Here is a 27,029-nt window from a genome sequence, read left to right on the forward strand (position 1 = left end):
GCTGGGGGAGTGGAAGGCTCCGTGGATGTGTGGCAGGGAGAGCTGCCTGCTGTTGGGCACCTTTGGTTCATGAGTCCCAGCCCTGGCAGGGAGGGGAGGGTGGCAGGAGCCCCTGCTCACCCTTCCATCACAAAAAAGAAAGGAAAATGCCATGGAGACTGAGGCTGACCTTCTCAACACCTGGGATTGATGGGGGTGGGGGCATGGTTTCCCCTACCCTCAGAAGTCTGAGGATGAAAAGGCTTAGAAATGAGAGAAAAAGAGATTTGGTTTGCATCTCACTCACCCTTTCTTAAGCCCTATGTTGGGTGCTAAACTGTTGTAGGACTTTCTCCTTAGTTCACCTAAAAATGGGGTCCTTGTCACATAGCCATGAAAGATTAGGCTTGCAGACACTTTAAAGGGCAAGAAAAATGGAATTTATCGGGCAAAAAGGAAAACAAAGGGAAACAGAGAGTCTCAGCAAAGCCAAAGTCCTGCTAGCTGGCTTCCTGCCTCATAGATTGAATCCTAGGTACCACCCTGGAACAGGGGAGATCAGGCTCCTCCCTGTGGCAAACAGTGTGAACTTCCTGAGGCTCCACCCACTGCACACTCCTCTCAGTGTGCAGGCCAGTTGGAGGTTCTCTGCGGACCTCTTTACACTTGCTGTCTCATTCCTGAAATGAGGCCAGTACACCAGGAGCAGGAGGAGGGAAGGGAGGAGCAGTTAGAATAAAGAATAAACAGAAAAAGGAGGAGGAACAATTTCAGCAGCATTTTTCATTTTAAAAGTCACTTTATACAATTTTACATTTTCCTTTTGCAAAGAAATAACTTTGTCAGAATCTCTTTTAGAAACTTCTAAGTATCATTGAAAATAGCTCTGCTCGTTACTTTATTTTAGAGCTAGCTTTTTAAAATTGAGAACACAGATAAACCAGTTGAGGTGTTTTAAAAGTATACTATTTCAACCATTGTAATTTGGGGTCATCTTTAGTTTTGTGTGACTAGTTTTCTAAATGGTAGCATGAAGAGGCACCATAAGCATTAAATATAAATCCAGCTGGTGTTTCTAATGGTGGGTGACTCCTTAAGGACAAAGTCTAGGTTTTAGAGATAGTTGTCCATAATTTTTGTTTTCCTTCCCGAATGACCAGAAACCTAGTGGGACACATAGAGAGCCTTTTATTATTTTGGTCACTCAAGAAGATTTTAGATTTGTCAGTTTTTAAAATTACAAGTTTTCCACTTAAGCCACAAAGATTCACTCCCTCTTTTCAAAGACCAAAGTTTAAACTATAGAAAAAGTTGAAAAACTCCAACTAGTAGTTCAAAATAACATCAGAGAAAATGAAAGTCACAGATCTGACTGAAAGTCAGCAGATCTCTAGAGAATAACAAATGAAACTCTTACCTTTTATAGAGCTTCACTTCCAACCTCAACTAGTTAAGACTATGTATGAATTGAATAAAGTCTTAATCCACAATCAAGACAGGTGGATTCACATCCCAACAGGGGCCTTACCAGAGAATCCTGCTGACTTTGGCAAGGTTGGGTGAAGGAGGACTTACCGCGTTGGTACCAAAGTGCCAATTGCTGGTAAAGTGGTGGTGGGGCTCTCTGGAGGTCCACTTCCGATCTCATCTAGGGTGCCAAAATGTTAACCTTAAATAACTAGATTCAGAAAATGTGATTCATTATAGAGTTTATTCAAGCCTGAATCTATGTGGAAGCATAATTAGAAGCTGCCCTGAATATATCCTCTGATTAGCATCAGTTACAAGTGAATTGTAAAGGAAGGAAGAGGTGACTTCTAAGTTGTTTACCAATAACTTGTAGTAAAATAACAAAAGCTATTGATTAGCTATATATTGTTCTTTGTATCACAGATTCCAGTAACTGGAAGATAATGGGTAAGGCAGCTAGTCAGGAACAAAAATGCCTGTAAACATAGCCCTTGGGTGTGGGTGCATAGGAAAGTGTGATTAAAGTCCCATACTCTTGTCTTCTTGAGCCTGGTAAGTTTTGCATACCTCACCTAGCTCAGTCTGCTCTGAGCTCTTTTTCTCCTGTCACTGATAAGTTTTATTTTACTTTATGATGCTTGTATATAGACATAATTCAAATGGGAAAAGCATGGAAAAGAAAAGTTAACATTTTACCATATCATTTCAATTGGAACTAATTATTTAGTAGAATTTTCTGTTATTTTGTAGCTCTTTAATTTGCTTTGGGAGTTCATGCTCTATTAATTGCTCTCTTCACATTTTTACTGGCATTGATGCTTTCCAGATGTTGTATTTTTGTTTAAAATGTTAACATTGATTACTTTTCCTTTGACTTAGATTTGTGGTATTGTTTACCATAAATTGTGTAGAACATCCTTGTTTAATTTTATGTAGTTGCTTTAGAAACAATACAATGATGATCACTAAAATAATAACATTTATCTAACCAAGCTGTTCTTATCATAGCCGTTCTTTGAATGTGTAATTTAGATGATTTTACTTTTACCCTTTCTGCTATACTTTGAACATCTTCTAGTTTTCCTATTACTGAATAGATTCTTATTTTCTTGAGAGGCCTGATTTTCCTTTTGTTTATTTGTTGTTGCCTCTAATAAAACTCTTTTTTTTTTTTTTAAGAAAAATTAGATGACAGAATCACTATAGTCCCTTAGATCTTAAATATCATACCACTTTTAAAAATAAATACTTTAAAATCTAAAATCTTGATTAAATATCATTAAAACAATCTTTCAAAATCAATTTACCTACCATTGTGATGCAGGTTGATTTCAGTTTGCATATTCTGTATCCATATGCTCATGTATCATTTAATTGTAATGGAATTATATACTCAACTGTTGGTGATATATTTTTTGTATATAAAGCAAAATACTACCTCTACTAATAGAGATCTAACTAAAAACAGAAATGTTACCCACAATTCTTCCACCCCAGCAAAGGTGTCCCCTTTAGTTTTTATATATACATATGCACAATTTATAAATTATGATTATTTGTACCTAATTTATTTTCTTTCATAGTGAATGAGCTTCACTGGGAGTGTATAGACTCCTAGAGCTTATTACCTTATGCTCTAGCAGTGGCATATTGTTCCTTTCTGATTGCTGGGCTACCCATATACTTATACCTGCCGGGAGCTAGTTAAATACAGGAAGGCAAGGGGCATGGCTGGGGGGTGGCTGGGTCCTTTCCTTTGAAGCAGGAAAGGAGTACTGATGCTCCATCTGTTGATAGGTCTTTCTGTTCCTCACTGTGGACCCATTCCTGTTGGTGCCATTGTGAATACTCTTACAAGAAAATCTTCTTTTCACTCAGAGCAAGCCTTATCTACAAATTACCTATCTTTTCAACAGAAGATAATGAGACTGTTGCCTGAATGTATAGGCCGTTTCTTTACTTTCTTAATGTTACTATCTGCCTAAACATAAATGCTTCCCAAAACCTTGGCTATAAACTAGCATGTTGGACATAGCAATTTTATGAGCATAAAGGCTTTAATTTTCTTTAAAAACAGAATCTTAATCTGTGCCAATGTGATTTCTGCCACTAGGTAAATTATAGGTTCATTTTTGTGCTGTGTTCTTAGACTATATGGTATACATTACCTGAATCCAGAGATGGATTAATTGTGACTTTGAGATGTTTATAATTTCTGAGTGCTTTTAGTACTTAGTCTGTCTGTTCAACAGAAGATAATGAGACTGTTGCCTGAATATATAGGCTTTTTCTTTACTTTCTTCTTAATGTTACTATCTGCCTAAACATAAAGGCTTCCCAAAACCTTGGCTTTAAACTAGCGTGTTGGCCATAGCAATTTTATGAGCATAAAGGCTTTAATTTTCTTTAAAAACAGAATCTTAATCTGTGCCAATGTGATTTCCCTCACTAGGTAAATTATAGGTTCATTTTTGTGCTATGTTCTTAGGCTACATGGTATACATTACCTGAATCCAGAGGTGGATTATTTGTGACCTTGAGATGTTTATAATTTCTGAGTGCTTTTAACAAGAATGAGAGACAGTACTTAGTCTGATGGCTGAAGGTTCAGATGTCTTTCTTTCAGTTAGCAGTTGAGAAAGTGCACTAGTCAAGTGAACAATTTTCTGTATCCATTTCGTGGTAAATTATCATGATTATTGTATATTTTCTAGCTTTTGAGTAGCTGACTCTGCTAATACCTTTGAGTAGTTTCCGAGGTTGAAAAGTAGAAATGATCTGCTTGTAGTCCAGATAATAAGGCAAGAATATCATCTACCTGGGAGAAAGTAAAGGATTAAGAATTCCAGCATGGAACCTAGCTGAATATTCGTGGAGTGGATGGCTTTGGAGTATGTGAACATTATCTTCTTTCCTTGAGGGTTTGGGGGTATGATCATTTGAGAAGAAAATGTGTGATGAAACATTAGCATAAGGAATAAAGTTTGGATTTATGGTCACCTAATTAGACATATTTCTTAATAACTAGAATCTATTGACAAATTGTTACCACCTGAGTATTAGTGACACTTAGTTGTTTGGATCATATACACATCAATTAGTTGGACTGAGTGCTGGAGGTAAGGGTGGGAATATCCCATGACATTTCAAGTTCTTCTGTATTTATTGTCAAAGGTACTTTATTCCCTCTTGTTCCCCCAGCAAAAAGATTTACAAGTAGTAAAGTATGGTACTTCACATAAAATAATGAAAATTAGATTAAGCACTGCTTCTTCATTTGTTTAGAGTTTTTCTTTGTTTATCTTTCTGAAAATGACTGAATTTGATGGGTTTTTATTTTTTCTTTTAGGCTCAGTTTATGAACCTCTTAAAAGCATTAATCTTCCAAGACCTGATAATGAAACTCTCTGGGATAAATTGGACCATTATTACAGAATTGGTGAGCAAAACCTGAGGAAAACATGTCCTTAGGTATCTGCGATTAGTATTCCCTTTGCCCTAGTTAAATCGTGTACATTATATGGATGATATTGTTCTGTCATTGGGATGTTGGGGTACTTTCAGTGCTTAAGTAGCTGTGTATTCCAATTGTATGTCAATACCAGGACTATAAAAGGAATCTGGCAGATCATATCTGGCCCTCGAATAATTTAAAAACTGTTGCCAATATCTTCTGTGTTTTTTAAACCTTACTAAACGTTACCAGATTTGAGACCTTGAAGATGTTTTTTGATTAATACACAAATATTTCACATAAGTATTAATTTGCTTATTTACCTAAACATGGTTCCCAGATAGTCCTAAACTTTTTATATCCATTTCTAATTCATTGAGATACAAGAGATAATCACAGGTTAGTATTATTAATATCAGGGCCCTGGTGTTTTGTTTATTTTGTTTTTCCAGGACCAGCCTTACAAATTTTGTTTTTCAATGTGAGTAAGCAACTTTCAGATATGTGTATATGGGCCTCCTCTTTGTTTGTCAGACCATATATTAGAATGCATATTAATCTTTTTGTCAGTTTACATTTTATGCCATTTTACTTGTATTAGTATGGCAGAAAACATAAAATTTGATTTCTCTCCCCCTAAGATAATGGATTTTTCATCTATTTCAACTTCATATAAAACTTCAATCTCACTTATTTTGGTCAAGATTCTTGCATGCATTAAGTTGCCCATTTTATTATCTTTTTGGCAATAACTAGCTAAAGATAACTTTTTTTAATGTAAATTGTGTACTTTGAACTCTTAGGACTAATTCTTTACACTGGGAAAAATAATAAATACCCTGATTTTCTGAAAGAAATTATTATGATAAGCTCAATTTAGAGGCCGGGCACAGTGGCTCACGCCTGTAATCCCAACACTTTGAGAGGCAGAGGCGGGCGGATCACAAGGTCAGGAGTTTGAGACCAGCCTGACCAACATGAAGAAACCACGTCTCTGCTAAAAATACAAAAATCAGCCGTGTGTGGTGGTGTGCTCCTGTAATCCCAGCTACTCAGGAGGCTGAGGCAGGAGAATCACCTGCACCCAGGAGGCAGAGGTTGCAGTGAGCTAAGATTATGCCACCGCACTCCAGCCTGGATGACAGAGTGAGACTCCGTCTCAAAAAAAAAAAAAAAAAGATAAATTTAGTCTGAGAAAAACAAAAAGAAAGTTTAATTCTTTAAATCTCTGTGACAGAACAGAATGTTTTTGACCTTTGAAAAACTATCCCAAAAAGTAGATAACATGGCTGGGTGTGATCTCTCATGCCTATAATCCTAGCACTTTGGGAGACCAAGATGGGAAGATTGCTTCAACCCAAGAGTTTGAGACCAGCTTGGGCAACATAACAAGCCCTCCTTCTCTACAAAACATTTAAAGATCAGCCTGGCGTGGTGGTGATTGCTTGTAGACCCAGCTACTTGGGAGTCTAAGTTGGGAGGATCACTGAAGCCCAGGGGTTAGAGGCTGCAGTGAGCTTATGATCATGCAACTGCACTCCAACCTGGGTTATAGAGCGAGACCCTGTCTCAAAACAAAAAGGTAGTTGCCAATCTAGATAGGGTTAGTGTAATGCGTTTTAGGAAAAGCATTACCCATCTATTTATAGTTAGATAGCAATAAAACAGCTTTTAGTAAATGTAATTTTAGTGTGTGTGTTTTCCTATTTTAAAGCCCATTTATAAAAGATAATAAAACATTAATTTCAGACTTATTTAAGTAAAATGTTCATAAAAAATTATTTATTTGCTGCTGTGTTCATGTTATATATGGATGGAATTCAGTTTTAAAATGTTAAACATTTTCCTAACCTGTACAATAAAGTAAAATGAATACTGTACACTCCTCTGAAGACCAGGCACAATTTAGCCATCAGTGAAACACAGGATTCCAGCCTGTTCTGTGATCTTCCCCTCGCCCTTCCTACATTGTTGATCATTTATTGTAGCAGTTGAGGTGGCTTTGTGATTTACTAAATGTATGCTACTCTTTCTTGTGCAGTTGCTTTAAGTTTACCTATTGAACTGATTTTTAAAAATTATTATACTTAGTCTTTTGCTTGATCTCTTTTTCCCTCTGTACCTGATGTTGTCCTAATAAGATTTCTAACACACATTGACATTACCGGGGATGTGCTAAAGGCTTTTTAAGTCCTAATTAGCTAAGTCTTTTCCTAAAAACTGGAAAGATTTCTTTGTGTAGGATGGATTCCCACCAAGGCTGGAATGACATGAAGTTGTTTCCATGTCTTCAGAAGTATTATACTATAGCAAGTTTAGAAACAAAGTTGTCAGAAATGGGATGAGGAAACCAAAGAAGATTAAAACATTTAGCCCAAGGGAAGTCGCTGGCTGTACAGTTCATTCTTTGTCTTGTCCTCAATTGCAGTCAAGTCAACATTGCTGCTGTATCAAAGTCCAACTACCGGTCTCTTTCCCACTAAAACATGTGGTGGTGACCAGAAGGCCAAGATCCAGGACAGTCTATACTGCGCTGCTGGGGCCTGGGCTTTGGCTCTTGCATACAGGTGAGCTGGTGTGTGCTCTCCTAGTAACTTTGAGAATGGATAATAGGGTTTTGTAGGACCAGGACTAATTGAGCAGCCATCTTTTGGCTCTACTGCTGACTTACTGTGCAACCTATGGCTGCTCACATCTCTTTTTAGGCCTCTAAACATTTTCATTTTCTTTTTCTTTTTCTTTTCTTTCTTTTTTTTTTTTTTGAGATGAGGTCACCCAGACTGCAGTTCTGCGGCATGACCTTGGCTCACTGCAACCTCTGCCCCCTGGGTTCAAGCAATTCTCCTGCCTCAGCCTCCAAGTAGCTGGGATTACAGGCATGCACCTACCACGCCTGGCTAATTTTTGTATTTTTGATAGAGATGGGGCTTCTCCATGTTGGCCAGGCTGGTCTCCTAATCCTGACCTCAAGTGATCCGCCAGCGTTGGCCTCCCAAAATGCTGGGATTACAGGTGTGAACCACCATACCCAGCCTAAACCATTTCATTTTTCTAAAAGCTTATATCAGACCAGTTCTAAGATTTTATGACTTTGTGAACAAAACTTTTTGTCTCTGGGTTTCTAAATCAGCATTATTAGTCATTGGTAGAATGAACTACCTACACACTCTCATTGTGTTGATTGGTTTCAATCAGGGAGAGAACTAATGATGACTAAATTTTGCAGGTAATAAAATTAGAGCCCTGAGTCCTTAACAAATTTGTTCCAAATGATGCAACTCGTTAATGATAGAGCCAGGGTCAGAATTCTTTTCCCTTACCCAGTTTCCGGTTTTATCACTGCACTTCAGCGAAGTATCTGTTATTAGGTCTGGTCGTAAGTGAAAAAATTGTGTAAAGTAAAAAAAGAAATAGTTTGACATTACAAAATTTCTCCTTTATTTATTTCATTATATGTAGAAAGCACTGAATGTGGATGCTAACACATAGTCAGTGGTAATACATTTTAACCATAATTAAGATTAGTAAGATTAACTTTCTGAATATTAATTTTCTGAAAGTGACCCATAGTTATGTTTCTGATTTAAAAATTGTATCTTCCACATGAACATGATTTATCTGTTTGAAATTACTGATGTGTTGGATTTTAAAATGAAAAACACTGAGATAATATGTAGTCTTCTTTAGCACACTTGAATGCTGACATCACTAAAAGCATTTCCTTACATATTCTAGGTAAGGACAATATGGCTTTATTAAATGTAAAACTGCTACTGATCTTAGGAGTACAGGGAGCATCAGTAGCACCTTCACCAAGTGGTGAAGCCAATAATGAGACAGACTGATGTTAATTGCTGTTCCTGGTTTGACACAATGGGAAATACACCTTGTGCTAACATCTTACCAAGTTATCTAACATGAGTCTACATATGAACAAAAAATTGGACAAAGCTGAATTGTGGCTATTTATAAGACAACTTGCCTGGGCTCTAAAAATGTCAGTACTACAGATGACTAGGAAATAGGTATGAGGATGGCTAGGTTAAAAGAGACTAAAGAAATACAACAGCCAAATGCAATACATGATCGTTAATTGGATCATGCATTTAAAAATACTGTAAAGTAGGCCGAGCGCGATGGCTCAAGCCTGTAATCCCAGCACTTTGGGAGGCCGAGACAGGTGGATCACGAGGTCAGGAGATCAAGACCATCCTGGCTAACACGGTGAAACCCCGTCTCTACTAAAAAATACAAAAAACTAGCCGGGCGAGGTGGCAGGCGCCTGTAGTCCCAGCTACTCAGGAGGCTGAGGCAGGAGAATGGCGTAAACCTGGGAGGCGGAGCTTGCAGTGAGCTGAGATCCGGCCACTGCACTCCAGCCTGGGCGACAGAGCGAGACTCCGTCTCAAAAAAAAAAAAAAAAATCCTGTAAAGTACATTTTTGGGACACTTCAACATTTGAGCCAAGACTATGTATTAGATCTTATAGTATCAGTATTAAATTTCTTAGGTATAATAATGGTATTATGGTTATGTAGGTGAATCTTGTTTTCTAGAGATACTTCTGAAGTGTGTAGGAGTGAAGGGTCATGATGTTCGTAGCTTACTTTCAAACAATGAAGAAAATGTAATAGAGAATGCAAGCTAATGTTAAGATGGTGAATCTAAGTTATAGCATCCTTTTAACTGTTTTGTAGATTCGAAATTTGATTTTTTTTTTTTTTTGGAGACAGAGTCTTGCTCTGTCACCCAGGCTGGAGTACAGTGGTGCGATCTCAGCTCACTGCAAGCTCTGCCTTCTGGGTTCTGCCATTCTCCTGCCTCAGCCTCCCGAGTAGCTGGGACTACAGGTGCCCGCCACCACGCCCGGCTAATTTTTTGTATTTTTGGTAGAGACGGGGTTTCACCATGTTAGCCAGGATGGTCTTGATCTGCTGACCTCGTGATCTGCCTGCCTTGGCCTCCCAAAAGGCTGGGATTACAGGCTTGAGCCATCGCACCCGGCCGTAGATTTGAAATTTTTCTAAATAAAATGTTTACATGAAAATTGCTTTAACAAATACAGGAGTACAGGCAGCATATGGACAAAAGTCAGATATTAACCTTTTCCCAGAATGCTTCTAAATCAGATAGAAACTTTAAAGTCCTTACTTTGCAGGCACACTGTCTATGTAGAATATGTCTCTATTAAAACACTTATGTCTGACCTCAATGGAAAAAGTACTGTATAGAGCAAATTCATGCTAATTTTTGTGCAGTGCCAGCATGAAAAAGAAGGTATGATGTGCTAATTATGAATAACTTACTTTTTACTGACATTCACCATACTGTGTCAAAATAATAATCATTCTTCCCAATAGTGAATGGTATATGTGATCTATGATTTAACTGGGAGGTAATTATAGTATACTTTTTAAGGAGAGAAGTGATACTTTTCAATGATGTGAGAATGATTATCAGATATTTTTAGTTAAGATTAAGTGAAACAATGAATAAGTAACTTATATGTTTTAGTAGTAGTTGACTCTCGTCCACCTTTGAAAAGTTACTGATATATAATAAAAAGCAACTTGTGGACAGAGGTAACATCTTAACCTAGTTTAATAGTTAGATTTTAGCTGTTCTTTATTTTTAAAAGCAAGAGATGTAAAATACTCTCAATTGATTTTAAATTAAAACCAGAGAATATAAAACTTTATGCCAAAATACGTCATGTATCATCCAGGATATGTGCTTAGTTGAAGGCATCCTTGACTGTGACTAAATGCCTGCCCTGACGGTATTGAACATACTGCAGAGCAAAGAAAGCCAGCACCTACCTTAACTTGTAGCTGCTACTTACATCCAAGTGGCCATTGCATAACCTACAGGGATAGGTAATAAAAACTGGCTTTATTTCATAACAGTGAGTTTAAAACAATCTGTTGCTGGGTTTTTTTCCAATGGAAATATTCTTTAAAGTTTTAGCCAAATCACTGTAGAAATATTGTATACTATTTTTAAAAGGAGTTGGCTTACCTCCTTGAAAGAAGGAAAAATCTACCTAAGTTTCATCATAGGATTTTTTTTTTCATTGCAGCATTTCTACTTTTGCTGGGAAAATGGAGTTTCACTGTGACAGAATTGGTAGATGTCACCAGAACACAGGATTAGCAAGATAGTTAAATACTTAATTATCAGAAGTTCTGCTTCCTTTTCAAATGCATTTCCAATTTGTTTCATGAGTTATCTCTCTCACCCAGGCGCATTGATGATGACAAGGGAAGGACCCATGAGCTGGAGCACTCAGCTATAAAATGCATGAGAGGAATTCTCTACTGCTATATGCGTCAGGCCGATAAGGTAAAACACTGTGGTGTGGACGGGAATTCTCCTATCATTCTGAAGGATTAATTTAACTAGTATAGCAATGGCTTCTTCTGAAGAAGAATGTGTACTTTTCAAAGGGAAAGCCACATCCTAGGGCGGACTAGATAGGTTAAAACAGCCTTTGCCATTCTAGCCCAGGGTTTGAAATCCTGAGATTGAAGGAACGAACACCTGAAGCAAGAGGTGATTGAGAATTGTTATTTAGACTTTGATTTGTTTGCGTTTTGCATCTGGTGTTGCTTGATAAAGACCCAGTTTCTCAGGAACCTCACAATATCAATAATTCTAACCAGTATTTTTCATTAGTTAAAGAATATCCTTGTCAGAATTACTTTTGGACACGTGAATTGCTCTGGCTTAAATGAACTTTAGTTTAAAAATGTAACACTTCGTTCATTTACATACAAAGAGACTAGGAATTATAGGCTTAGAAAACAGCTTTACAGGCCGGGTGTGGTGGCTCTTGCCTGTAATCCCAGCAGTTTGGGAGGCTGAAGCAGGCAGATCACGAGGTCAAAAGATCGAGACCATCCTGGCCAACATGGTGAAACCCCATCTCTACTAAAAATACAAAAATTAGTCAGGCATGGTGGTGCACACTGGTTTTCTCAGCTACTCGGGAGTCTGAGGCAGGAGAATCACCTGAATCTGAGAGCAGGGGAGGTTGCAGTGAGCCTTGATCATGCCAATGCACTCCAACCTGGGGACAGAGCGAGTCTCCATCTCAAAAAACAAAAAGAAAACAGCTTTAGAGGAATATGTGGAAATTAAAGAAAATAATATACATAACATTTTAAAAACTATAAAGCTCTATACAAATATAACGGCTATTCTGTTACTTATCTACATCTCCGTGATCCCAGGTCCTAATATAGTAAGTGCACATAGGTATACATCAATGCATCATGGGTCCCTAAGACGACCCACAGGTTTGATGCTTCACTAGGAGGACTCACATGACTCAGCAGATGATCATAATTGTGGCTGTGGTTTATTACACGAGAGGAAACAAAGCATAATCAGCAAAGGGTGAAGGTGCAAGGAACACAGTCTGAAGGAAGCCAGATGCCAGCACCTAGGAGTCCTCCCCAGTGGGGTCACACAGATGCACTTCATTCCCCCAGTAACGGATTGTGACTAATTGTAACATGTGTAAAATGTCTATCAGGGAAGTTCAATAGAAACGAGGTTTTTATTGTGCAAGGTTTTTATTGGTGGTTGGTCATGTAGGTATCCTCTGTCTAGCACTCACCAAAGTTTCAGACATCCAGAAGGAAACCAGGTGTGTAGTATCAACCACATTGTTAATGTAAACACTTTAGGTATAGTGAGCCACTCTTGTGAGGGAATAGTGGAAACCCTTTCATAATCTGAGTATCCACCTATCAGCCAAGGGGCAACCTTACAAACAGTTCTTTCTGAGGTTAGCAGTCTCAGGCCTACTATATTAACTCTTTTCGGGACAGTCAACATAAATGAATGTACTGGTTTCCAGTCTGTTTCCAGCTGCGCGATGTTGGACAAATTATTTAATTTCCATGTGCCTCCGTTTTTTTCATCTGTTAAATACGGATACCAACAATACCACCCTTATTAAGTTTTGTAAGGATTAAGAAATAAAGCACGTGTGAGTCAGTGTTTTGCAAGAAAGCTGCCTTGGCGCAGTGAAGGTGAAGGCCGGTGCACTCACTGGCTGAGATGGGATCCCGAGGCCTCTCCGGTCCCCTGAGGGCGCACCACTGGCCCATCTCACCCAGGGCAGTGCCCCGGAGGTGGAGCACCAGGGCACTTGTTAGGATCTGAAAGATAGTGAACTGTGCCTGTTCAGGGCAAAGCTGGAGGAAACTAGTGGAAGTCCCTAGCGGTCCTGAAGTGTAAATCAATCGGTCATTAGACCTGGGTATATATGGGTGAAAGACTGATGGAACCATCTAGTAGCTAGTTCCCTCTGAGGTTTCCCTCAGGATGGCTGGCACTCTTCCAAAACCCACCCCACGTGGTTTCATCCATAAAGCAAATGATTGGAGGTTTTAGGACCCGAAGGATCTCCACCTACTCTCACACTTTAAGTGGGTAAGAAGCCCGGCTTGCTGGTGTGTGGAGCTGGGTATGGAATGCGAGTGCCTAGTGGGCTACTTCTGGTAAGCATACCTGGCACTGTGGGATGAACTGAATGCCTGATTAAGGTGCTCAATGCCCACACACTCATCAGATCCCGAAAAAGGTTTTGGTTGATACAGGGGGAGGGCGGCCACGGAGATCAGAATGGGTGGGGGTGGAGAAGGGCAGATAATGTATAGAGAGAACATGGTGTCTGCCCCCATACCACCCTGAACACCCTATCTCATCTGATCCCAGAAGTAAGCAGGGTCAGGCCTGGTCAGTACTTGGATGAAAGAGAGCACATAGCACAAGGGCTGGTATCAGGTGAACATACAGTAAATATTTGTGTCGTTATCATTGGTAGTTTTCCCTCTCCCTTCTAAACTATGTGTTTCAGATGCGTTTCCAACTTCTATCTTTTAGCAGAGATGCACACAGGGAAATTTGCAGGCAGTTTTGATCACTTAATATTTTGTATTTTTTTATCACACGAATGTATTGTTTTAATCTACACTTGAAAATAATAGGCCAGGCACGGTGGCTCACTCTTAAAATCGTAGCACTTTGAGAGGCTGAAACGGGTGGCTCGCTTGAGGCCAGGAGTTCGAGACCAGCCTGGCCAACATGGTGAAACTCCGTCTCTACCAAAAATACAAAAATTTGCTAGATTTCGTGGTGCGTGCCCATAGCCTCAGCTGCTCAGGAGACTGAGGCACAAGAATCACTTGAACCCTGGAGGGGGAGTTTGCAGTGAGCTGAGATTACTCCATTGCTTTCTAGCATGGGCAGCAGAGGGGAAACTCTGTCTCAAAAAAAAAAAAAAAGGAAAAAGAAAAGAAAAAGAAAATAATAGGCTGGGCATGGTGGCTTACGCCTGTAATCCCAGCACTTTGGGAGGCTGAGGCAGGCAGGTCACGAGGTCAGGAGTTCGAGACCAGCCTGGGCAACAGAGTGAGACTCCGCCTCAAAAAAAAAATAATAGAAAGAGTGATAACAAATCTTCTTCTTCAGGCCTGTAATTCAAGTCAAAATAAAAAAAAAAATCATTAATATTCTGCCACCAGAATATGGCAACAAGAAAATGTTATAGAGAAAAAGTAAATAGAGACATATGAAAAGCCTTTAATTTGTCTACTGAAATTTGACTGTACAAATCAATATTGCAAAGGTTTTTCAGATGCTTGAAATGAAGTAGTATGTCACAAATTGACATACTGGAATTAAACTAGTATGTCATATGTTATGTTGAAATAATTGTGATTAAAGTTAATTTTTTCCTAAGTGTGAGATGTTATTGTTTATTTCATTTGTATCGTTTCATAAATGCATAACGTCTTTATTAATTCAACTTTTCTCTCTAGGACACACTGTGAAAATCATGATTTTCATGGGTTTGCCAAACAAGCTGACAAAGTAGAATTATCAGAAGGAAGTCTAATAACAGTTTAAGGCAGGGGTTTCCAATCTTTTGGCTTCCCTGGGCCACATGGGAAGGAGAAGAATTGTCTTGGGCCACACACAAAATACACTAACACCAACTGTAGCTGATGAGCTTAAAAAAAATTGCAAAACAAATCTCATAATGTTTTAAGAAAGTTTACGAATTTGTGCTGGACTACATTCAAAGCTGTGAGTCTGTGAGTTGGACAAGCTTGGATTAAGGTTTTTTCCTTGTGGCATGGTTAGCCAGTTGCTTTTTTTACTGTTGTTCGGCCGGTTTTTTGAGACAGGGTCTCTCTGGGTCGCCCGGGCTGGAATGCAGTAGTGTAATCACAGCTCACTGCAACCTTGACGTCCCAGGCTCAATCAGCCCTCCCACCTCAGCCTCCCAAGTAGCTGGGGCTACAGGCGTACACCAACACACCCAGCTAATTTTTGTATTTTTTGTAGAAACAAGGTTTCTCCATGTTTCCCCAAGCTGGTTTTGAAATCCTGGGCTCTAGCAATCCTTTCACCTAAGCCTCCCAAAGTGCAAGGATTACAGGCGTGAGCCACCATGCCAGGCCAACTTAAGCTATTTTAAATTCCTTAAATTATAAAGGATTATCATTTTTTTTCCTATGTAGCTATGATGTGTAGACCATTAGCACCTGGCCATTAGCCAATTGTTAGTGGCTTTTCTGCTGAGATTTGACTTTACAAAGGCGTTTTGACTTTATAATGGCATTTCTTACTCAATGTTACTAACTAGCATCGTAATTGTAATATGTTTTCTTCTAATACAGTTTGAGTGTGACCTAAGGTTGTTTTTGTTTTTTAATTTTAAAAATAGAGACAGGGTCTCAATATGTTGCCCAGGCTGGTCTCTAACTCCTGGGCTCAAGCAATCCTCCCACCTCGGCCTCTGAAAGTGCTAGGATTATAGGCATGAGCCACCATGCCTGACCGAGTTAAGCTATCTTAAATTCTGTAAATTACGAGGGATTATCATTTCTTTCCTGTGTAGCTATGATATAGGCCATTAATGTAAATATGAATTGTAAGGAGTATATTATTCTAGTGCATATGAGTGTGAGGGACTGACTCAGGGAGATTGAAGCATGCACCCAGCTCAAAGCCTCTCACCATACCTTCACATCTTATTGCTGCTCACTGTTCTTTTCCTCCAGTCTTGGCCATTTCCTTTACAATACTGTTGCAAGAGGGAATATAAACGTATCTTAAAATGTGAAATATTTCTCTGTTGGTCTTCCCTTGAAACTAAAGCAAAGCACATTTGTAGTGTTCATTCACCGTTTGACCTCTAGCCTCATGTTATCTTTTGAAGTAAAACCATGACCTAGAAAGTCTCCCTTCTCCACTTCTATTGATTTCTCATCATAAAACACGCTTCCTGATGTATTTTCTAAAAATATTAGCTAAAAGATATTTTAAGTTGATTATGAATTTGAGTGAATACGTGGACTTTTTCTTGATTTATTTACAGAATTTAGAGCAGTCTGTTTTCTGGGTTTTATTGTCTTGACGCTTATCTTAATGCCTGCTTGTTAGTGTCAGCTATGTTTTACCTCTCAGTGTGCAGATACCTATTCTCTTATTTACTATCTATTATAATTCTGCTTACAGAGAGGCATTCAGAGTTTTTCCGAGTTGATTCAATCTGCGATTAGTTTAGAGGACAGACGTTTGCTTTGTAATAGGCTATAAATGTTTCTGTATCTAATTATTTACTTAAATTTTTTTTGTTTGAAATGCTAGTTTCTAATTAATGAGAAATCATTAAAATTTTATAAAATTTGTTTTTCCAGGATTCCCTTATGAGAAGACTTTTTTTTCTCTAAATGCATGTTTTAAGGCTATAAGTTAAAAATGGATGGCAAAATACTCAGTTACCTTTTCCCAAATGATAAACTGTTTATTCACAATGATAAAAGTTTTCAGGAAAAATCTGAGCAAAATACAAGTGGAAGAGGCATAATTCTAGATTTATTTTAGTCTAGAAAATTTTGCTTTATTTATTATCTTAATTGCCAGATGCCAGAATCGTATAAAATACTAATTAGCATCCTCTTGTTTTTGTCTGCTTTCAAGATGACTTTTTGTTTGTAATTGACATACAGCATGCCCCATTAATCTACAAAGCTTATACTTTCGACCTTATTTTTTTCTGAAATTTTAAATTACTTGTCTTTTTAATGGCTTTAAAACTCAAAATGTACTTATATAATCCCCCATTTGGGTATCTTTAATCATTTAGTAGTTGCTTTTTCCCTGACATAGTGATTGAATATAAATTGTCCTGCTGGGTTCTTGCATGTCTTGAAGACAAATGACAAACACCACCTTGTCAACTGCAGGAGTCACTTTATTAAACTGATAAAACCTTATCCTTTTAGATCTGTATCAAGTGGTTAAAATGTGTTTTGCTTCAGTTTTACTATTTTTGTATAGGAGTTAAGAATAATATTCCGGACTTTGAGATAATAGTGTGAAAAGAGTGACCACATTGGTTTCTATTTGTGTAGGTTCAGATTACTACAAGCAGTTTCAGATATTGAGAAGGGATAGTCATCTTCTCTGAATTAACACCAGATGACTTTGTCACTTTATCAATAGAGAACTTACATCCCTAACTGTACCCATTCTCTAGGTCCTGATTATGTACTGATAGGTTCAGACTTTTATTTTGCTGATTAGGTTCTTTAATCATAGGGAGGGCTGTATTTGTTTATGTAGGGCTCTTGGAGACAGTAAAGATGTAACATCCCTCTAGAACAATATTGCCCAATAGAACTTTTTATGAGCATACAAATGTTCCATGTTACTCTTGAGCAATACAGTACCCACTAGTGACATGTGGCCATTGATTTCATGAAATGTGGCCATTGTGACTGAAGAGCTTAATTTTAAATTTAATATAATTAATTGTAATTTAATTTAATTAGTCACATGTAGCTAGTGGCTACTGTGTTGGACAGCATAGCTTGTAGAAGTTTACAAGATAGTGGGACTCTACAGCAATACTGTTTCTCTACTCACAACACTTCTGACACCAAATGTATGGATTTTCCACACCAAGCAGTTCTCGAATTTGAGACACCAACTGGGTATATACAGTTTGTTGCAATTCTTCCAGTAATGACCTGAAGTTAAAACAGATCCTACAGGTTAAGACTCAGTTCCACAAGACTACCCCCAACTTCAGACACCAATTGTAAGTAGTAGATCCCCAGGCTACCCACAATTCTCTCTGACTTGGCTACAATAATTCCTCGGCATCAATACTTTGTTACAGCAGCTCACAGAACTTGGGAGACACTTTACTTACTGTTACCAGTTTGTTTTAAAGGATATAAAACAAACACCAGATGAAGTGGTAGAAGGTGCAGAAGGTCCCAAGCACAAGAGCATCTGTCCGCATAGTGTCTGGGGTGCACTACCCTCTTGGCATGCAGATGTGTTCACTGACCCAGAAGCCCTCCAGATACCATCATCTAGGGTTTTTATAGCAATCACATTATGTAGGCATGATTGATTAAATCACTGGCTATTGGTGATTGACTCAATCACCAGCTTTTCCTTTCTCCACGTCCCCTGAAGTAAGGAGTGGGAGCGAGGAGCTGAAAGTTCCAACCCTCTGATCACTTGGTTGGTTCCTCTGGCAGTCAGTCTCCCATCTTGAAGCTATCTAGGGACCTATCAAGAGTCACATCATTAGCAAAAACTCAAGTATGGTTGAAAGGGACTTACATGAAAAAAAGACATTCTTTTTGTGCCTGTTGCTCAGGAAATTCAAAGGGTTCTTAGAGCCCTGTGCCCAGAACTAGGAAGGTAGACCAAATGTGTATTATGCCATTTCACAGGGAAATACACACAGCTAGTAAAAGTACGAAACAGGAAAAATAATTTTGAGTGACAACTACACTGATGTGGGAGTCCAGAGGAAGGAATTTTGGTGAGGGTTCAGAAAGTATAAAAGAAGATTTTTTAAGATGGTATTTTAAGGAGAAGAAGAATTTTTAAAGATGGAGAAGAAAACATAGTTCTATATAGTTTCGTAGTGAACTGAAACAAGGCAAGATTGCAACGACTTAGGTATTATCATCACTTATTTCTCATATTCCTCTTTAAAAGAGAATTATTGCATTTACATAAAGCTATATATCTTTCAATTCATTTTTTTTGTTCCTATTTATCTCAGACTTCCAGGAATTAGCACAGTATTTGTCACATAATTGGTGTCAGTAAATGTTTGCCACGTTGAATTGAACAGGCCCTAAAGAAATGGGTGGATTTTTTGTCCCCAGAGTTTTTCTGTTGGATTATTTAGGTATTTACTTATTCTAAAATGGTAAAATTTTTTGTCTAGCTAATAAATCATGGTGTGGCCTATATTCTCTTAGAGTTGATGTCTTAGTAATGAGTATACAATATATACGGAAGGGGAAATGAAAGCATGTTAACAGCAGCATACATTAAAATTTGCGACCCTTGGAGAAAGAAATTGTATTTGAACTTTGAACACTTACTGAACTAGAATTGGCCTGTGGTCCTTTTTCATTATGAGTGTCATGTAGGCATTTCCAAATAACAGTGCAGTGGAATACAATCACTGAAATCCTGTCTCACAACATAAAGCAGAATTGTACTCTAAAACAAAGTAAGATGCAAAACATTGCAAAAGCTATTGCTACTACGTTAACCTGCTCCATACAATACCTGAGTTGCTGTGCATGTGAAATATCAATTGAGAATCATGTTAACTTTATCAAGTTAGTAGTTATGAACTTTTTGTATTGTTTGTTTCTTGAGAAAAGGTAACATTTCTGCTTTGTTCGGTCCTCTACCTTAGCTTTGTTCATTAAACAGTTTCGTGAAAAATAGCTTATATAATCTATAGTCTCGGATAAGTTTATGAATTACTAACGTTGTTTAAATTTTATATTTCATTCTAGGTCCAGCAGTTTAAGCAGGATCCACGCCCAACAACATGTCTTCACTCTGTTTTCAATGTGCATACAGGAGATGAGTTGCTCTCCTATGAGGAATATGGTCATCTTCAGGTAAAAAGATATTGTAAATTTTATTCTCCTTTTATTCTGTAGCATAGAACAGTGATCCCCAACCTTTTTGGCACCAGGGCCCAGTTTTGTGGATAACAATTTTTCCATGGATGGCGTAAGGGCTGGATGGTTTTGGGATGAAACTGTTCCATCTCAGATCATCAGGCATTAGATTCTCATAAGGAGAGCACAAGCTGAATCCCTTGCATGTGCAGCTCACAATAGTGTTTGCGCTCCTCTGAGAATCTAATGCCACTGCTGATATGAGGGGAGGCAGAGCTCAGGCGGTAATGCTTGCTCACTGCCGCTCACCTCCTGCTGTGCAGCCTAGTTCCAAACAGAACGTGGACCCATAGCAGTCTTTGGCCCAGAGGTTGGGAAGCCCTGTCATAGAGGATTTGAGGCTGTTTAAAAATAATTTTTAAATTAGATTTTATAAATTGTTCAAAATAGAAGTACAGAATCAACCCTGAAATGGAGAAGAAAGTGAAATGGCAGCCACCAGGGCTGAGTTAATTGTGGCAATTGAACATGAAATCCGAGTAAATTCTTGGTCTTCAAGCAAAAAGGGTAAATGGATAAATTATAATATTATTAATGTGCAAAAGAAGGAAGCCTACAATTATTTCAGTGATGAAAGTTTTTACATGTTATCAAATTTAGAAGAATTTCAGCATTTAGGAACTAGGGGACAAAAGACAGTTGACAGTGGTGTAATAGCAAATCAGTTTTGTTTAACAGCAGTTCATTTCTTAATGTATCATCCTTCAGTAAAGCTAAAAACATGTCACTGAAATGTAATTCCAAAAGGTATTTCTGAAGTCCATAAATTTTGTCTTATATAATATATTAAATTTTATACCTATGCTTAGAACACACTGTGAGGTTTTATTTATTTATTTTTTTTCATTTTATTCCCCTCTCACATCTGTGTATTGTTTTTTAGCTGCACATTCTGTTGTTTCTGGGATACAAATATATTCTATTTATGTTTAATCGATTTTCTGCTCATCATTTGGTTCTCTGTCTTTGGGACAGAATACTTACTATTCTTATATTTCTTACTAAATTAAGAGTATCTCCTTTTTATAGTCCCTCTCACTCTAGAGATCTGAAATGTCTTACTTCAGTATATCTTCTCTAAACTCAGAAAGTGCGGTGCTCTCATTTCTATGCAGCAGAAACTCTTGTACTTATTTGTAAATAGCTCCTTGGAGAGTTAGTGTTGTATGAATATGTAGTTTTTCAACCTTAACCTTATAACTATAGCATAATCAGATTGTATGTGCCTTTTCCTTTGATAAATATGTTTGCTATCAGAAGTAGGGTTTTCAGAAAATAGCAGGTTATTTATCTTTTTATCCCAGAATTCAGCTCAGCACTTGGTACATAGTTGGCCTTAAATTTTGGTCAACCTGTTATATGGTAGTCCCTTTGCAACTTACGATGTACTAACATTTTCTCACAGAAGCATCCCACAAGTCAGAGCAGAGAGCTCTTAGAGGTGTTCCCTGTAAAAGGCTGCCCATAGGAATGAAATTTCTTCGAAGTCATTTTTGACAAGTTAGTGTCAATGCTGTAAGAGAACATCTGGGGGAGCCTGGCAGTGGGATGAAACCCTTCTCACCATACAACCATGTTTTAAGAAGAGTCACTAAAATGTTAGTGTAAATCTGAAAAACCTAAAACCAGAATACTGCATCTTCTTGTGTGGCCCACTTGGACCTTGATAAGTCCCTGACATCCAATGGACCCTTGAGTGCTGGAAAGTCAGGAGACACCTGGGATCAGCCTGGTTCCTGAGAGGGTCACCAGCAGTGCCAGGCCCTGGGCTGCTCTGCCCAAGGCCTCCAGGGCACCAATAATTTTCTGCCCCAATTTTCCATCTATTACTCAGTTGGGCCGGAGGAGACTCATGGAAGACATAGCCACTCGAGCTGTCAGAGGGAAATAATCTATGTTAGAATTCTATGGGAATAGAATTACACCTTGCTCTCTCTCTGTTTTTAACTCAGGCTTACAGTTTCCTGGCTGAGTGAAAGTTTTTCACTGCCTTTTTTTCTTATTTACTTATTTAATAACAGTTTTATTGAAATATAATTCACATAACATGTAATTCACCTATTTAAAGTATATAATTTGATGGTTTTTAGCATATTCAGAGTTTCTCAACCATTATCCCTATAAATTTTAGAACACTGTCATCACCCCAGGAAGAAACGTTATACCCATTACCTGCAAAAATAAACTTTGTAATCCCTATATTCTCCAAAGCCCCCCAGCTCTAGGCAGCAGCCAGTCTTTCTGTCCCTGTGGATTTGCCTACTTTTGGCATTTGATATACAATAAATGATCTTTTTGTGACTGGCTTTTTAAATTTAGCATTATGTTTTCAAGGTGTATTGGTCAGGATTCTTCAGGGGAACAGAACTAATAATGATGAAGAGAGGAGAGGGACAGAGAGAGAGAGGGAGGGAGGGAAGGAGAGGTTAGAGGAATTGACCCACACAATTATGGAGGCTGAGAAGTCCCACGGGAGGCTGTCTGCAAGCTGCAAAAGCAAGGATGCCGCTAATGTGGCTTAGTCCACATCTGAAAGCCTCAGAACCATACAAGCCAGTGGTGTAACTCTCCGTTGGAGGATGAAGGCCCGAAAGCCCAGGGGGCCACTGATGGAAGCTGGTTAACGTGGAGTTCTGATGTTCAAAGGAAGGAGAAGAAGGGCATATGAGAGCAAGAATTCACCTTTCCTCTCCCTTTTTGTTCCATCTGGGTGGCCCCCAGTCATTTCGGTGGTGCGTGCCTACCTTGAGGGCAAATCATCCCCACTCAGCCAGCCAACTCACATGCCTGCTTCCTCCAGAAACATCCTCATAGATGCACCCAGAAACAATGCTTTGCCAGCTGTCTAGGTATCCCTTTATCCAGTCAAGTTGACAGCTAAAATGAACCAACCAAGGGTTGTGCCTGTTGTGGCACTTATATTTCCTGCTTCTTTACCTGAGACAACTCACACATCCCATTCAGGATTCTGTGAGTATCCTTTTTTGTTAAAGTGGATATTAGTATTTTTTTGTTTAGATCATAAAATATCTATTTTTAATACACTAAAATAATACCTCCTTTGTTCATAAAACTAATTCATTCATAAACATATTTTAAATTATGTTATACCATTAACATTAATATGTTCCTGCAGTTGTTTACAGAAATTCTGTATTCGCTGAATATAAGACTGTTTTCAAGATGCACTGCCTATTGTTTATGGGGTACTGGCCTCATCATAATGTCTTGCTTACCAAATAACTTTTCTCATTTCCATATATTGGAGGTGGATTGGCATTTCATACTGCCTGTGGGGCAAAGTAGAAGTACTTTAGACCCAAAGCTTGAAAATAGATCTTAAAAAGCAAATGATATATTCCTATTTTTTCAAAGTTCTTTTTGCCATGTAAAGAAAACAAATGATGTAGAAACAATTGTTAACAGTTTTATTTGAAGCTGTTTCGGTAATCCGGTGTTTTCCATTACAATGAATTTGAGAATTTAGAATTTTGCATACAAAGCTGGGATTTTATTATGAACTAAATTCACAACACCTTTCTTTCACAGTAGGAAAGGAAATAGTTTTATGACACTATTAGAGCAAATGACTTGTAATTTTAGCCTTAATTAATTAATTTTAGAACTTGTTTTGGTTGTTTCCTTTAACCTTTTAATGTTTCTGTTTGTTGCAGATAAATGCAGTGTCACTCTATCTCCTTTACCTTGTGGAAATGATTTCCTCAGGACTCCAGATTATCTACAACACTGATGAGGTATCATTTCCCCAAATTTTCTACTACTAAATTTCACTTCTGAAAATATCTATCTTTTTTTTTTTTTTTTTAGTTTTCACAGCTATTTTTAGTTTACAAAAAATGTATTCCTATTACATTTATATAATCAGATATAGATGTTGGTTATTGAATGAAAAAGTCTTTATATCTTCAATGCATTGCACTTTTAAAATGAACACAATGTGTAACAGGTTGTAAAACTTTACTGCCATGAAGACTCTTATTTCAGGTGATCTAAAATAAAATCATGTAACTTTTACAAAATTTTAGTAACAATGAAAGCAAAATCGCATTTGCAGATTTTCTCAATTATTGTCTTTTTGTTTTGTTTTGTTTTTTTGAGATGGAGTCTTGCTCTGTTACTGGGCTGGAGTTCAGTGGCACAATCTCAGCTTGCTGCAACCTCTGCCTCCCAGGTTCAAGCGATTCCCCTGCCTCAGCCTCCAAAGTACCTGGGATTACAGGCATGCGCCACCACGCCCAACTTATTTTTTGTATTTTAGTAGAGACGGGGTTTCACCATGTTGGCCAAGACAGTCTTGATCTCCTGACCTCATGATCCGACCACCTCGGCCTCCCAAAGTGCTGGGATTACAGGCATGTGAGCCACTGCACCCGGTCTCCTTTTTTTTTATTTTTACATAGTTGCATTTTGTAACTTACCCTTTCAAAAGTAAAGAGAAACTTTTATCCTCTTACATTATTTTTATTTGTAGGACCTCAGTAGGGTTCTTCATGTTTTTCAAAAGACAAATACCATATTCTTATTCTTATTGGGAAAATTGTAAAGAATTCATATCCCAAAGATGAGAAGCATTTCTTTCACAGGCATTAATGCTTGAACAAACACATAGGCACATGTGCTGATATACTTTGAAATGTGCCACAGTGGGAGCAAAAAAGCTTTTATTACTTGGTACATGCAGTGAGAACTCTGTGAAAGAGTAGATGTACTATATATGCTTGTTACTATTCCTCACCTGTGATCCATGCAAGGGAGAACAGTTACATCAGACACTCAACACCAAAATTGTCATTGGACTGTGCTGAGGGTGCTTGCTACAAAATAGGTGCATGTAGCCCCGCCCTCTAGTAGTTTATATTCTCATACACACTTATAGTGTTTGAGTTTATAGTCTCATACAGTAAATAAATTCTGTTTAGAAGTGAACATAAATAATGAAGAAGAAATTATGGTAGTAAGAAAGTAATAATACCCAGTATGGTGTTTCTTCTATTTGATTTGTCAAAGAATTCTATGGTTTCATTTAATCCAAATAGTTGTTAGTGTTTATAATATTGTAAAGTGGGATTATTCAAGCATTTGGGGTCGGGGAGGAGCTAGGAAACTCCTGTTTTAGTCCAATTTTAAGGAGCATGCTAAAATATAAAACAAATAAGGGAGAGGAGCTGGGAAACTCCTGTTTTAGACCAATCTTAAAGAGCATGCTGAAATATAAAACAAATAAAAGAGGCATGACTCTGACTGAGGACAGGAGGCCTTCCAGAACCAGCCCACTTAGCTTCTCATTTTTTTCTACCCATAACATCTCCAAAGTACTGAGAGAAATATCCTAAATCCCTGTGGAACATCTTATGATAACCATTTACAAATAGTGGCAACTAATATTGCTTGCAATTGCTTTCCCACTAATGTTACTGGAGGTAAAATGGTAGTGTTGAAATTGCCTTAGTTAGCAGTGGCTTTGTTTTGTTCAGTAATTTTTTTTTTTTTTTTCCTGAGACAGTGTATCACTCTGTCTGCCCAGGCTGGAGTGCAATAACACCGTCTCAGCTCATTGCGGCCTCAACTTCCTGGGCTCAGGTGATTCTCCCACCTCAGCCTCCTCAGTAGCTGGGACTGCAGATGCACACCACCGTGCCCAGCCAATTTCTGTTGTATTTTTTGTAGAGATGGGTTTTACCATGTTGCCCAGGTTGGTCTCGAACTCCTGGGCTCAAGCAGTCAGCCCACCTCAGTCTCCTAAAGTGCTGGGATTACATCTGGGAGCCACCGCACCTGGCCTTGTTCAGTAATTTATTTTTAATTGTAAAAATTTTACTTTTTACTTTCTCAATTTATGTCATAATTCATTTTATATTTTTATTTGTCAACTGCCATTTTTCATGAATATTATATTGCTTTAGCCATTCCATTTGGTTTTATATAGCTTATGTAAGCTTTAAAATTTTTAGATATTTACTTTCCTTCTTAAACTCTTTTTTAAAAAATTTCTTATTTGTGGTTTTTCTTGGCCTTATGGTTTTTATTTACTATATGTGAAGTTTTTATGTAGCTAATTATCAATAGCCTTCAATATGTACACTTAAAAATCCTAGAGTAATAAAACATGTCGTTTCTGCTCACCATCTTTTTCCTTGAGATTCTATATAATGTGTTGGATCATATGGAGAGGCAGTAAATGGACCTGCATAGAATCAGTTAATGAAATTCTTTTTATCTAAAGATCTCAGATGATTTAATTCTTTGAAAAGTGGTATGACTTGGAAGCCTTTTCTTTTTTAACTGTATCTTAGGCTCTGGTTTGGCTAGTTCTTAACCCTATCACATCTTCAGTTCCTAGTTACATTTACATTTTAAGGCAATCTAAGGACCCAGAATGTCAGTGGGGTTATCATTTATTTTCTTCTCTATTTACTATAAAATGTAAAATTTGCCATAATGCTTATTTTTCTTAGGATTGAAGAATTCAGGGTTTGGAGATAAACATATGCGTGCACACACACATACACATACATACATACATATGTAATAGAATATGGTACTGCATTGTCTGGACTTTGGGGTTTTTGATAAGCCTTTCTTTTGCAGGTCATCATATCTTTACCAGTTCTGTTGTTTTTATAAACTTTGTATCTATACTGTAGTTCCTTTGGGAGAGGGCTATGGTCTTAAGGGTCATGTGCACCCTTACAAAGGGGCAGTGAACCTACTGAGTGACCATGTTTGTGGTGATGAACTTTGCTGGAGAATGTATTTCCTAAGGGCGGACGCAGTAGTGTATGCTAAATTTTCTAACATCTTTCGTTGCCCACACAGGTGTACCATGTTTCCTTGGTATCAGTATTTCCTAGTGTCTATAAAAGGCTTGCTGTGTACATTGGTCATACTCATTTTTTATTAAAAATAAAAACTTTGAAAATGACAAAGTTACGTAGTTCTGCCCTTGTACTGCTGTTTGCTTTCTTTATCTAGAGAGAAACTCATCATATATGTTAAACTTAGACCTAAATATAAATTTACCTAAGTCAGTCCTTCTAATAGAGATAACTTATTTACATCTCTTGGAG

General features: G+C 37.9%; 1 protein-coding gene across 5 annotated transcripts in view; it reads left to right on the forward strand.

Annotated features, from left to right (window-relative positions):
* PHKB (phosphorylase kinase regulatory subunit beta) overlaps positions 1–27,029 on the forward strand; it is a 224,228-nt gene that overhangs the window by 30,352 nt on the left and 166,847 nt on the right. For 4 of the 5 annotated variants that reach the window (XM_007992231.3, XM_007992276.3, XM_007992243.3 and 1 more), the window contains 5 exons: positions 4,799–4,888; positions 7,332–7,470; positions 11,146–11,245; positions 19,771–19,878; positions 23,616–23,696. In XM_007992231.3, coding sequence (XP_007990422.1) covers positions 4,799–4,888; positions 7,332–7,470; positions 11,146–11,245; positions 19,771–19,878; positions 23,616–23,696 — 518 coding nt within the window. Of the gene's footprint in view, positions 1–4,798; positions 4,921–7,331; positions 7,471–11,145; positions 11,246–19,770; positions 19,879–23,615; positions 23,697–27,029 lie in introns of those variants that run through there. The other variant, XM_007992251.3, reaches the window with a different exon arrangement.

The sequence above is a fragment of the Chlorocebus sabaeus genome, chromosome 5, assembly GCF_047675955.1.
Source record: "Chlorocebus sabaeus isolate Y175 chromosome 5, mChlSab1.0.hap1, whole genome shotgun sequence".
Lineage (NCBI taxonomy): Eukaryota > Metazoa > Chordata > Mammalia > Primates > Cercopithecidae > Chlorocebus > Chlorocebus sabaeus.